General features: G+C 36.0%; 1 protein-coding gene across 2 annotated transcripts in view; it reads right to left on the bottom strand.

Annotated features, from left to right (window-relative positions):
- CPEB2 (cytoplasmic polyadenylation element binding protein 2) overlaps positions 1–14,766 on the bottom strand; it is a 54,026-nt gene that overhangs the window by 17,829 nt on the left and 21,431 nt on the right. The window contains exons 4-6 of one of the 2 annotated variants that reach the window (XM_065634201.1): positions 11,244–11,294; positions 4,501–4,524; positions 610–780 (exon numbers count right to left, since the gene is read on the bottom strand). In XM_065634201.1, coding sequence (XP_065490273.1) covers positions 610–780; positions 4,501–4,524; positions 11,244–11,294 — 246 coding nt within the window. The remainder of the gene's footprint in view (positions 1–609; positions 781–4,500; positions 4,525–11,243; positions 11,295–14,766) is intronic. The other variant, XM_065634202.1, reaches the window with a different exon arrangement.

Below are 14,766 nucleotides of genomic sequence, written 5' to 3' on the forward strand. Positions count from 1 at the left end.
ATATTAAACAGCACAATTACTTCACATCAACACTATTTTACAGAGCAATTCCAACTGCATCGCATAACAATCTGAGCTTCTGTGGTACATTCTGTGTTCAATGCATCACAGAGTACTCTGCCACTTGACCTTCCTCTGCCTTAGTTTCTCTATTTATGAACAGGAATAATATTAACCTTTCTAAACCACTTCTGAGATCTTCAGGTAATAGTAAAATAGAATTTGAAATTCAATTACTAATAGAAGTTTTCTATGAATAGAGAATAAAGTAGGCACAGATAGAGGACACTATGAAGGGCTAAGGTGTATTTGAAAGGAATATGCACTGCAAGATAAGCAGGAGCACAAATTCCAGGCATCACGTGCAACTCTACAATCTGCCAAGTGCAGAATCAGACACAACTGAACCACCTCAAAAAAGATGGATGACATCAAGCGATATTAAGCTCAATATAACCATCAATTCCCATAAAATTATATATATAGTTGTAGCCTTTCACACTCCAACATTATTCTGCTGGGTGGGTTATTTCTACTACTTCATTTCGGTTTTCCAAAATCCATCTTTCTCCCTCCAAACTTGGTTTGCTTAGTTTTCAGGCAGCTCACCTTCATCAATATCTGGTGGAAGACCTCCAACAAACACTTTCCGAGAAAAACGCTCAATTCGTTCTCCATTCTGATGCGCTGAATAGCAGGTAGGTGAATTCAAGACTCCAACTTGATCACTATGACCATCGTCCAGCAAACCATCATCTATTGGGAAGAGGGAAGAACGGCCTTAAAAAGAAAAGATAATATACATTAAAATAATTCTGTGGCAGTACATGGTCATGTAATTTTAGTGAATGAAGGAACAGGAGTCTGAAAAGTAAAAACGAAAATGACAATATATTAGAAAAGTACACATTAGTTTAAAGAAAAATTAAGGAGAAATATATTAAACTTCAAGAAGGAAACTCAAGATTGCAAGCTGTCATCACTGTAAGCATAATAATTCATACTACATCGTATTGTAGTTACTCTGCTGCATCGAGTAGGCAAGTAGTAATTTGTTTTTAAATAAAGGGCCTTATTTATGAAGAGGGCATATCAAAGCGCTGATGAAGTGAGTTTCATTAGTCTATATTTGGTTTAGTTTGAACTTAAATTGATAATTTCCATCATCTGACTACTGCATGTCTAGAAATCTTACATTTTAATTGAACAGAGGGAAATGGAAAAAAACATGTACACCATAAGAACTTTCGAACAGGTATGTTTTCTCTTCTAAAGGTATCTGATGCTCATAACACAAGAACAGATTTAATTTCTAAGAAAGCAAAAGAGAATTTTAATAAATGTGCAAAACGTAACACTTGAAATATGAATCACAGTGCTGATTTATCCTTCTTGCTCTCAAATTTACCACCATTCTGGAAGGAAGCCTTGTGGTGGTTCCTAACATGTAGCAAGCTGCACTAAGGTTACACTTACCCTGAAAAGCAAGTGTAATATCTGAGAAGTCCACAGGATGGCTTTGCAAATGCAAAGTCATCAAAACAGATGTATAGATGGCAGAGGAGAGTGAAAATGTGGTAATTCTGTCCCCCTACTTCATATTTACAATTTCTAGAGAACTCCAAAACGAAAAGACTCTGAAGGCCAAGATACGCATCTTAGCTTATTCAAACTTTCGCTGCTTTAGATTAGCAACAGAAAGATTACAGTTTCAAATCCAGAAGTCAGTCTTTTAACTGCAAAGTGCCCCAAAAGAATCACTTTTGTGAAGCAAAATAAATACCCCACATCATCATTTCTTCTGAAGTGCAACGTTTCCTGCCTCACTCGTTTTCAAAATAACAATTAATCCAACTGCTTTCCAAAAACAAGCAAGCAAACAAACCCAAAAAAACATCTAACACACTTTTGGGAAGCAAGTTAATTTTCCATGACATATATCCAACTTCTTCCAGATTCGCCCACTGCAAACCCATAGCAGGAGTAGGTGGGTGGCGGGTGACTCTGCAGCACCCCAGCTGCCAGCCAGACCGCAGGCTGGAGCTTCTATCCCCTCTCCAGGGAGCGCTGCTAGGAAAGCCCCACAGGGACACCTGCAGACATCGTGCTGACCAGCCAGCGGTGAGGGCACCATGAAAGCCATTCACCTCCAGAAGACCACCTGAGAATCACGTGCTTAAAGACAAGGCTGGAGAACAGATAGCAAACATCATGACCGATGAGCTATGTTGCGGTAATGCCTAATGACCCTAATTTGGTATCTAAATCCATAATAAAAATACAGTACATCAAAAAATACTGATAGAAAACAACCACCAAACATCATAAAATGTCACAAGGATCATAAAATAAAAGCAGAACCACAGAACTACAATATCTTTATGGTGGCACTTCACATTTATGTCTTGAGTAGGCACCTGATGGAGAGGAGCACAGCAGAGAGCTGCAGCAGGTTCCTCCACCCCATCAGGAATGGGGACATGCCTGTTTGAGAATATCACTACTGGGGAGCAAGTGATGGCATCCTGGCTTGCTGTCCTAAGGATACATTCAACAGCCAGATAAGGGATCAGTAAAGCGTCTTTAAAAAGTGGATGCACGAAGATGGTGCTCAGTGGGGCAGAAAAGAGAGGAAGCAGGGGAGAAACAGAAAGTTAACACAGTTGGAAGAGGCGGCCAGGAAGATTCTTCTGTTTCGACATAAGAGAAGCAAGATCACGCTATGACTGCAGCAGACGAGTGATGTGGATATGAGTTTCAGTTACTAAGACTAATAAGAACGATCAGGTCTTAGAGACGTATACAAAGACACGGTAAGATTCGGTTACACAATCAAGAAAGGGAGATTTAACAATGGATTTCTGAATTACTGATGTGAATGATGGAGACGATGGAGCTGTTATCATCGTGACAGTGAAAGGAAAAAGTGGCTAAAGGAAGAAATAAGGTAAATTAGAGGAATTCCCAGGAAACTGCAAAAGTGGAAATTTTAAGAGTTTTGACTAACATACAAGAGTTATTTTTAATGTCTTAAATCTAAAATGACTGTAATTTAGCTGGGTTATCTTTAGAAAAAGCACACTGATTTGCTCTTTACCTCTGCAAGTTTCTATACTGCAGGAAAAAAGAAACTTCAGTCACTTAAAAACATGCCAATTTTAATAAACTTTTTGGCATTAGAATATTGCCATAAAAGCATTTAAGTTTGTTTTGTTTTATTTTTCCAGTTTTTGGTTTGTTTTTTTTAGAAAACAACACAAAATTTATACTTAAGGAAGGTGTCTCTTCCAACCATGAAAATCATGTTTTTGTGTTTCTCTAAAAGAAGTATTTAGATAATTCCAACTTACAATATACACAAGTATGTAGAGGGAAAAAATAATAAAAGAATAACCCTCAGAATAATTTCTTTTTTACTCACAGACCACTGTTCAAATCGAAGACTCTCTTTCCAGTACAAATTAAGCCATCAGAATGTGTTTTGAAGCGATACCAGAGAGATCAGTTTTACTTTAATGTGTGTAAAGGTTTGCCAAAAGCACTGCAGCTCCTCAGAGAGCTAAGATGACATAGAGGACAAGGGATTAACACATTTATAGTAACGTGCTGTATATGACTGCTAATACTTTCTTCGTCCTCTTCACTTTTTAAATGCCTCTCAGATGAACAGAGCAAAAAGGTAATTTGCTAGGCTTTCACATTTCTCCCGATGACTGAATTAAAAGGATAGGCCCTTTTAAACATTTGCTTCTTTTTGTTTTATGATAGTGAAAATAGGTAACAGAAGCTGCCCGGAATCATCAGAATGTGATTGTACTGTTACATACGTTGAATGTGATGTAGCTCATCATTCCTCTCTGTATTAGGGTTACCAGGCAATCAGTTGTGAACCGACACAGATCAGGAGCGAGACACATGAACTTACATGTATGTTGTGAATACTGGAAGCTACCAAAGACCTTCATGTTTTTGCTGCACACTTTACAAGGTATTTATAACGGCAGGTCACATCCTCATCTAGTTAATTCAGTATAGCTTGTCCAAGGTCAGTGAGCATACAGTGGCTTATACTACCAAAATGTTTACTACTTCTAAGAATTGTCTACTAGATTTTGTGCCAAGTTTATGAAAGGCTTTTAGTTTTTACTCTGCACACTATCGCTTCTACAGAAGCAGAAGAAGATGAGTTAGAAGAACAACTAGCAAGCTGTATACTTTCAAAGGGGGCAATGACTGCAAGCAGTAGCCATTAGCATGAACTAAATTATGATTAGCACTGCGGTGTTTTAACTGATTAAAAGATTTGTAATTCAAACCCTAAAAGAGATGAACGATTGTAACAATCCAGATTGTATCACTCCTTCCCTCACCCCCTCCATCTTCCCCAAATGAAGACAACATGCAGATAAGCATTTGTAATCAATCTGGATTAATTAATCATAATGATCAGTAAAAGCTCAATCAGAATTAATTGTACTGTAACAAACAGAAGTGAATTACCTCGTCTTCGCCCATAACTCCTCGCTGCATGCAAACAAAGGACAAATTGTAAAATGTCAAGTAACTGTATCATGCCCACATATTAAAATATTTAAGATGCAAAGAACTATGTGGGTAAGCGGTAAGTAAAAATCTGCGTCGGTACTTGCTAGTGATAATTGTAGATGAGAATGCATTAAACTGAAGTCTCACTTAAATACCATACTATTTTACTACTAAATTGACGTTAGCACCATCTGTAAAGAACATACTTTAAAATATTTCAACGTGTCTTTATACTTTATCTCAATTCCATGTTAATTATGGATGCATAAATTATGGTAACTTTGTAATTCATCCTCCCAAATGTGCTTCATATCTTACACAAGTATCTAAGTAACACACGGTACTGAAATTGTAAAAAGGAAAATATTACTTTAAAGAGCATGTAGCAAGCATTAAATTAATCACAGAAACATCCTGGTCCATGGAACAGTTTGTACAGTCCTTTGCAGTGACAATACAAATGCTATAAGCCGTGACCTTCCTTTTTCATGAAAAGACCTAGCAGAAAATTAACCACAAGGTTTTGTTTGAAACAAAAGACTCCTTGTGGTAGCAAACAAAATCAGGGCACAAGTCACAAGAAATAGCATTGTATCAAAAACACTACACAAAGGCAAAGCAACAGTTTCTGACAGACTGCAAGTAAATCCAAGATTTTCCTAACTTTAGAGTTTTGCAAGATACTTAAAGAGATCATGGTTATAGCTACAGTTCAGAAAACCATACTGATTGCTCCTCCGCCTGAAGGCTAAGAAACTAAAAATAGACAGATTACTAATACAAAAACTATTAAGCTGTGTGTAATTTCTTAGTTACGTTTCCACAAACTATTTTCAATTCCTGTTTCACAGACTATGTATCTGAGAAAGATTACTTTAATCATTACAGTATTGTAGTTAAATATCCAAACAGAAAACATTACTATAAACCATAATGTTATGGAAACATTTATGAAGAAAGATTACTGTATCTCAGCGTTATTGTTTTGATTTTACTAGGACTCCACGCATACATCTCTCTCAAAAAGCAACTGGGGTTCTGGGACATTGAAATCCGTGCAGCCTCATAAAATTGTAAATGTCATTCACTGTTCTGTGCTCATTAAATACTTACATCCTGGTACCTCCCATTTGCAGAGCATTTTTCAAAATTTTTAGTAAGGACCATTTTTTTTTCCTTTGTATCTTGATCCCTTCCTACTGTGAATTCAGTGGATTGCTTATGAAATTCTGAAAATCTGTTTTTTCTCCCTTAAAATTGTTGATTACACAGTCACCATACTCCTATCCAACTTGCATTGCACTTTCAAAATTCTTTTCTTTCATCTGCAAGAGTTACTATTGACGAGAACAGGCTTTTGCTTAAAGATTTTCAGATTCTCCACGTCCTACTAGCAAGCCAAAAACAGAAAAGCCCACTTTCTGAAAGAGACTTCAGTATCTAACTGAGTGGAAACACCTAAATTCCCATTTCCCACATCAAAATAGAATCCACAAAACGTAAGGGATTCTTCTGTGTGATCAGTTCTCTCATTCCGTGCTGCTGCACAGGAGATGAACGCTGAACTCCAGACCCGTTCCCCTCCCAAGCCGAGTGCTGACACGCAGTTCGGTGTCAGCACTGCAGCCTGTACGAACCTTTTCTGACTCTTGGCCAAAGCAACTCCCACATCGCATTAGCAGCGGCGTCACCAAGCCCTCGGCTAACCCCCCCCCATATGCCTTTTTCTTCCACAAATAAAACTAGAGCAACCAGGGAAAATTCAAGTGCATCACATCCATAGCAATGACTGCAGTGCCATGTTCGCTCTCAAAGAATATAATAAAAATACATATTAATAAGCATCTTTTGGCACAAGCCTTAGTAATTTTTCTTCTCTTCTGCCATTTCTGCTCCTTTCTGCCCATCAAACCAGCTCAACTATTTTCTTATATTTTCATAGTTAAGACAAGCCGATATGCATAAAAATGTTTTGTTACAGAACACTTGAAATGTTCTTTGTGCATTTAAACAACAGTAATTTCAAGGGGAAGTAAAAAGGGTTATTAAAATACTAAAAAAATTTCAATGCAATTCAACTTAAAAGGCTAGTTGCTACAATATTTTATATATATAGAAATTACAATGATGTACCAAACTTAGCTGTGTATTCTTTGCTTCAGCAAAATAGTGAAATCAGAGAACGCAGGAAAATAACTGTACTTGATGTTGTCACATTATTTACTTTCTTTGCACAGCAAACTCCCTTCCCTGATATTTATCTGCCTTGTCCATTTAGATTGTAAACTAGTTTGGGTTGGGCAGAGATTTTCTGCCACTTTGAGTCTAGAAAAATGTGATCCCATTCTTAAGACAATCTGTAAGCACTGCTGCAATAAATGTGATTATTAACATTAAAATGTATGGTTTTGCAAAACTCGTTATTTTGTCCTATTTCTATCTAGACTTTAAAATCACAGTGGTTATAACTTTTTTTCATAATAGTAAGTATAAAGTGTTACTATTACTAAAAATATGATGTTAAAGCAAGCATATCCTATCTTCGTGGAACTTCACTATTTTAATCTCTCCAATTTACACATCTATAAAACCCTTTCCTTCAAAGGCCAGATATTACTCATGAAAACAGCTCCACGCAATCAAGCTTTTAGTACATTGTAAGCAATGAGTTTATTATTTCTGAAGATACTATTTTCAATCAGAAATATTTCTGTATTTATTAAAATAGCATGCACATAATGTTTTACACCTTTCAGAGCACATAAGCTTATGGACTATGTGGTCTGTATAAGTATACACATTATATATATGTAATTATAGATTTAGCTATACATACAGCTTTATAGATATATTTAATATCTACATCTACATAATCAGTGCATATATTTAGATAACCAATTGTGGAGAAGACAGCCCTTTGGGGAAGGCCAGACACTGTAGGTAAATAATTGGTTTACAACAACAACAAAGGAGAGATTAAAACTTCTTCCTTCCTTCCTGAACTTGTACAAAGAATAAGGCATACAGAAATATTTTTTGTATCTTTTTGTCTATAAAGCTGAATACCTTAATTAGCCATGCAAGAGGTATAATAATGTCCAATAAAACCAAAGTCAAATAACCTTGGAACCTCCCAACATTAAGAGTGCCGTATACACAAAAAAGACATCCCCATATGGCTAAAACCTTCTGTTCCTATATCCCTCTTTCTAGAACTTAAATCAGCTCAGGGATAGAAATATGAGAGGCAGAAGTAAATAAACTTTCTGTGCATGCTGATCTAACATCAAGACAATATAACTTTGGACATTACGTGAGCAAAGCGATCACAGAGATAGTGGATGTATAACTTCTATTTTATTCAGATGTATTTCAAATACACACCAGAGATCGAATATATATGTATTTAAATAACTGAACAACTGAGCTGAATTCAAAATATTATGTTGTGTAGCAGGAAAAACAACAACTGGGCAAGAATTTAAAGAAATCCATAAACAATTATGGCAAAAATTTTCCAGGGGTCTAGACTAAAGGAGGTAGGTGCCTAATTCCCATTTTATTCTATTGGATTTGGGTGCCTAAATGCTATTAAGATTTCTTCAGAAATTACATCTTTATAGATTTTAAGGCTGAAAGAGATTATTATGACCACTCAAGTTTGGCATACCTAACAGACTACAAAAACTCATTTAGCAATTCCTACATACGAAGTTTAATAACTTCTGTTTGAAGTAAAACACCTCTCTTAGAAGCACAACCAGCTACAGGATCTATAAGATGGAAAGTCTAATACGCCCTTGGATAAACTAATCAAATGGTGAATTATGCTTCCATAGCCATTAAAAAAATTAAATGCATTGAAACTATAAAAGAGAGACAGCCTATAATGGGGAAAAAAACCCCACACCTCTACACCCCAACAAATTGGACTCCTGCATTATTACTTGCTACACAAAGGTTCTCTCTGAGATGAAGTCAACAATTAAAGATGAACTCGGGTAAACCCATTCCAAAGTATCTTTTAGACTTTGAGATAACAGTTATTAAAAACCCATTGCCTTTTTTTACAGCTTGAGCTGAAACAGCTATATAATTATCAGATATATAATTTATTAAAACACATAAATCAGCTTTCCTTTGGTTCATTTCATTAATTTAAATCATGAAAACTGTAAATATTAATATTAGGTACAGTTCAGTAAGTACACTTTAAATGAGCTGGAAAAGATCTATAATTTAAGAGGAAAAAATAGCTAAAGATGGGTTTTATCTAGAAGTGCTTAGTCTTAAAGAGGTTGAGGAAATCCAGCCTGGCTCATGTCAGAACCTGACTGGGATCCAGAGATCCCAGTCCACTAAAATCAAGTCAAATACAATCCAGTGAGGGTCATGATCAGTGAGGGTCATGATCAGGGTTAAGTATCAGTGTACACATACATGGGCCCAGGATCCTTAAAAATGTCGGTGCTTTTCTGTCATGAAGGTCTGGTATTCCTGCTCCTCCTTGTAGTGACTTAGATGAAGTAAGGGACAAACGTGAGTGTCTGGATTACCAACTCTCCTCTTCCCTGTTCCTCCCTCCAAGGAACCAGTTACAGAGATACAGGGAAATGTCGGCTTGAATCCACTTAAGCAGAGAAGGAAACTGAAGTCTGTAACTCTATCAGCAAGTGTTTGAGCTCTAATTCTCATTACTGCACATTTGGAGGAAGTCTCTCAATTCATACTATAAAACAAAGTTTGTGCAGAGCTGGAGCAGCTGGAGCTGCCCAGAAGCTGCTCCTGGCGCTTCTTTCTCGAGCTGTGAGGAGCTGCAGCTCAGACGCTCCGACGTGAGCTGGCTCTGAATGGCACATGTGATTGCACAGGACTGCACCGAGAGGCCCATCAGGCTCTCTGGGTACATGGTAGAGAGCTTAGGTATCTAAACCAAGGCTTTGAATTAAATTCTAAAGGACATACCTAAAAATTAGGTGCTGCAGCACCTGTCTTTTAGGTACTCAAATTGTTATTTTTATCTCACCTATTGAAGGTTGGAAATAATATTGCAGCTTTTAAAGAGGACAGCAATCACATTAAGTGCTAGCTTCCAAACTACAGTGGAAACCCACCAGAACTAATAACAAAACAAGATATTCTTCAGTGCATGCTCTAGCTCTGTGGTAAGGTGTCCAGGATCAACTGGTACCACTGAGATGCATTATTCCAGTGTCTGTGACAATAGCATAAACCTTTTTTCCTAGATAATCCGTAGAGTAACAATGCTTTTCATGTGCTCTTTTAACATATAAAACTATAAAAAGAGAAGCTCACCATTCTAAGTATTGCAAAAAATGAATTTAAAAATATGAATTTCTTACACTGATTGCATTGAAATGTCTCACAGTTGCTCATAAGATTGCCTTGTTTTTAATACTTTCCCATCTAACACTTCGTCATAAATCACGAGACAATGACGATTGCACACACACTCCCTCAACAAACCAGCTTGGCAGAATAGGTTTTACAGTTGCAGTTAAAAACAGAATGTTAATGGTTATAAATGTTGTAACATCAAGCACATCAATATTTAATGTCATCTCTGATCAGGAATCAGGATTATGGTCTGTGTGGGCTAAACACAAACTTTATTTCAAAAGTAGCTATTTTTACTTTTCAAAATACTCCATTATCTTAAACCATTCAATATGAAAGGACCTAATTCTTCAAATGTCTGTTGTGCAATATTTACTGGTTATAAAGCTAAACCTGAATTTCCTGAAAATTGTAAACATTTACTCAGTGCTACACAAGGCAAACTGGATATTTTTTACATGTTATATCCATTTGCACAAGTGTAAATGACTGTGCAGGAGGGCAAGGTAATTAAAAAAAGCTCCACAGAACCACAAACCTGAAAGATATACTCTGACCATATTTTTTTAAAATTATGTCTTTACTGGTAATGTTTAGACCCATCAAGTCAACGACAAAAGTGTACTTGCATTGTCTACAACAGCTTCCACTTTTTCTAGTCCAGAGAAGCTGTGGCATTATAGCTCTAATTTTTCCCAATGTAGAAAACATTTGTGTGCAACCCCCCTGATTTATTATTGACTTAGATGGATCACTAAGCTCTGCTTCCTTCTTTAGCCTTGAACAAAGGCTAAAGTTCATGCCTTCACTGAGTAGCAGATGTTCGTGAAGTTTGACCTACTGGGAGAGGAACGTGAACGTGAACTCTAACTTCAGCACATTTCACACTTAGAAACATATTTGACAAAACTGGTCCCAAAAGAACCCAATAAAAATAAAATGATATTTCACATAAGTGTAGTAGAAAGTAATTAGTTTGCCCTTTATTTACACAAGGTAGAAAACCATGCCTTTCTGGCCTTCTTATTTTCCTAATTCCTGTTTCTGTATAATAGATTTCTAGCAGATCTCTGGAGAACATACCACTGGTTTGCTTGAGAACAAAAGAAATAGTGCGTCGTTATGAGCATTTCAGATTTCAAGTAAGCCAGATATAATGAAAGGCTGTTGCAAGATTAGCTCTTGCCATTCAACTCTGAAAAATGGCAACAGTCCCATCAGTGTTGAAGACTAGAGGCAAGTAATTCAATAACAGAATATAATAGTATAATTTTATACCAACATGTCAGATTTAAGCTAAGCTAGAGATAATTAGAAACTGTTATAAGATTAGCACTTACCATTTAACATCAGAAGATTGTCAGTCCCTGGATGTGGATAACTCAAGCGACCTTAAAAGAAAACAAAAACCAAAGAACAAACAAAACAAATGCAGAGGTTTTAGCTATTATGCTAGAGAAAATAATGAAAAAAAAAATCACTGCTTAGAATTTAAATATAAACTATATTCCCAGTTTGCCTAAGAGAAATAAAGAGCTAATATTTAACTCCAAGCACATTAACCAACAATACCCTTGACCCAAGTTAAAGCTGACAAGAACAGACTTCTTAACCTTAATTCTCTGGTCATAAGATCTGCAATGTGCTTTGGGATCAGCTCCAATAGGATAAAGCCACTTTTTGTTTCATGACACCCAGAAATAGCGCTGACTGCTTTAGTCTTCTCTTTCATAGTGACTGTGAATAACTGCACTATGCACACTGCTTAACAGAGTGGCATTTCTGTGGTTTAGTGCTTCTCTACTGAATCAATTTAAGAAAAATCATGTTAATAGGAATTAAGGCATTAAAATTTTATTAACCACTTTATGACTGTATCTTGATGTATTATACATAACCATCATAAGTAATATTTTTCAGTAGTCTAGAACTGGTTTATATACAGAATTAACAAAATTAAAGAATAGGATAGATAACATTTTCAACATTTTATATTGAATAAAAAAAATACATGAAAACCACATATCCTGACTTCGGAATTTTTCAAGCATTGCATTTTAGTACATTGGTGGCATATTATACTTGAATAGCTAAATGACTGGTTTAAATCGCACAGCTGAACTGTCTGTTCACTACAAATTCCTTTTTATTAAAGGAGACATTTTCTGTTTACAGGAAGCTGCAAACATACCAGTAGTGCACACTGACCTAGAGAGACATTTACAATAGCTGCTGTGTTTGGGGAAAGCGTGCTTTAATGTGCAAAAAACTACATTTCCATCTATCTTGCTATTAAAACATACTTACTTATAATCTGTAAGCATATATAAAATATACTGTAACTTAAACATGCAAATCTTTTGGTGGAAATAAGAATGTTTGTGGAGGCATAAAGAAGAATCCAACCTGGAAGCATGGGGTGTTTAGAACTCACATGGATTTAGTTTAAAGGGAAATATATGTGCAGATGGCTTGCAAGATGTTTAGTAAGAAACTTTCATAGCCTAATAAGGCTCACTCTTTCTAAAAAGAAACACTGGGGAAAAAGGGAAAAATTAAGGAAGAAAACCAAATCAGCAACCCATATATTAAGGTTGTCTCACAATTCCTATGTCACACTTCTCCCCTCCCCCTGTTGGTAAACCCATGTGATTAACAGCAAGGCTGGAAATTTCTCAAAATAGTGGTTCTGTGTCCCAAGGGTCACCTTTGGGATTAAATTAAAAAAAAAAACCCTTTTTGCTGAAAATCTGTAAGTAATTGGGTTTAAGTTTTACTCTCCTGCTTCAGGAAACCAACATGATAATTTTCTATCCAAAACTACAGAAAAAAAAAATACATTATCAGCTCTTCAATTCAAAACTTTAAAATGGCATGATTAAGCTAATATAGTATATTTTATTCAGCCTTATTATTTACAGGCATTGCAGCCAAAAAAAAAAATATGACACAGCCAAGTATAATTTCTCTTCCCACAGATTTCATTATTATGAGAATGGATGGTATCAGAACACCCACAGATAAAGTAGGAACTGTTTACTTTGGAATTTGAAAGTGGTGAAGGGCAAGGGCAGCCTCCTGGAAAACAGCAGATGAACGGCACCCAAAAGGACTCTGCTGCCGTCTCTAACTTCTACAGAATTTTTGAGCAGGCTTAGACAAGGTACTAAACAAAAAACTTTGCTGGAGTCTTTGTCTTCATGTTCCTTATTTCCAAGGTGTCCAGTTTTAACATACAAGCAATTTGTAGCATCATGCTGAACATTTACAGCTATACCAAATGTTTCTTGGAACTATAAATATTCTGCCTTTCTAGCAATACATACTGGTATAATAGGTAAAGAATTAGGACATACTTAAACTGCAGTCCGGGAGCTGCCACTGGTTTGCTCAGCCTGGTGTATAACAAGTCACTCTGCTTTACTTCTTAGACCTTTGGTCTATAAAGGTAATACTCGCATGCCTAACAGCAAGGATTTTACCAGATTTACAGTCACCATCATGTTTATATATGGTGCTGTAGAAATATTTGCAACAACATAAGCTGTTTCTTGCAAATCAGAATGCTGTATCTATCTACAATAACAATAGGAATTGTGAGAAATTATTATCTCATCTTGAACCTCCTCGAGTCTGTGGTGACAGCCTTTCTCCCCATCTCTATACATTTATCTTCCTTTCCTATTCAGCAAGGGAGACAAAGTTTTTTTTTTTTTTCCTGTAATTACTACAGAAAAAGAGGTCAGATTTAAGGCCTAGCAGGAGAGAGAAGCCCACTAGTATCAACACCTGGAAAGGAAAACTATTTTAGAAGATAGTAAATTCTGGGTTTACAACTCGAGTTTTGCATTCTTCTGCATTTTTCCCTTACAGCTTCACAAATAAGCTGCATCAGAGACATAGGTGCCAAACTGAAAAGGTTGAAATAATAAAGCACTCCTCATTAAGTAGTGGGGAGAGAGTTGGGCCCAGTACTGCAGCATAAAACCACGAATCATAGAAAGAAACCCAATCTTGCTGTGTTAGCAAGGTGAATTTGCTGGCTCAGATAATGAGTGATTTGAGGGTTAGAAAAGAAAGTAAGTAACACAGAATTCAGAACATGTATGGCTGTACTGATGCTTCCTTTACCTCTTTTACAAGGTTATTTCAATGAAATCATACTTTGTATTACTGCGTTCTGGTGAACATAATACCTGGTCTAGTACTTGGACTTACAACCTTGAAAACATTTCTAATAGGAGGTTTTCGTACATTTAAAAAATATAATCACTGCTATTTGATACGTTAACTTAGGTTCTTATCCTTCAGATTAATCTGTTGAAGCAAAATGCAGTGTTTCTAGGGTGTCCACCTGAATTTAATGATATACATAAATTCAGAACACTTCATGCATGGAACTGGGTGCGAGATCAGTCTTATTCAGAGCTCAGATTACACTATTTTTAACAGATTATTCTAGTTAAATGGACATATACAATATTAAACCTCACTTAAAATATTACTGTAAAAATACAGACAATGGGAGTACCATCTTAGAACAATTTGCTTTGCTTGTATCATATCCTTCTTTTTTTCAGCTATTTTCACTGCATGTCGTTTGATGGGTTTAAAAAAAAGTACCATTTTAAGACCTGCTCTCACCACAAATCCTATCTAATCTCATCCTACTTCAATGTCAGTAACCTAGAATTGTATAAGCTGTTCAACAGATACTCTGGAAATTCCAGTGGCCTCTGCCTACTTAAAAAAGAAATTTAAATAAAATATAAAAGATGTTTTACTAGTTTAAAACCAACTACAAATTAGAGAATATAATATTTAAAGAATAGATACATTCAGTTCCTGAGAAATGAAAAGTAA

Source organism: Caloenas nicobarica, chromosome 4 (genome assembly GCF_036013445.1).
Source record: "Caloenas nicobarica isolate bCalNic1 chromosome 4, bCalNic1.hap1, whole genome shotgun sequence".
In the NCBI taxonomy this organism is placed as follows: Eukaryota; Metazoa; Chordata; class Aves; order Columbiformes; family Columbidae; genus Caloenas; species Caloenas nicobarica.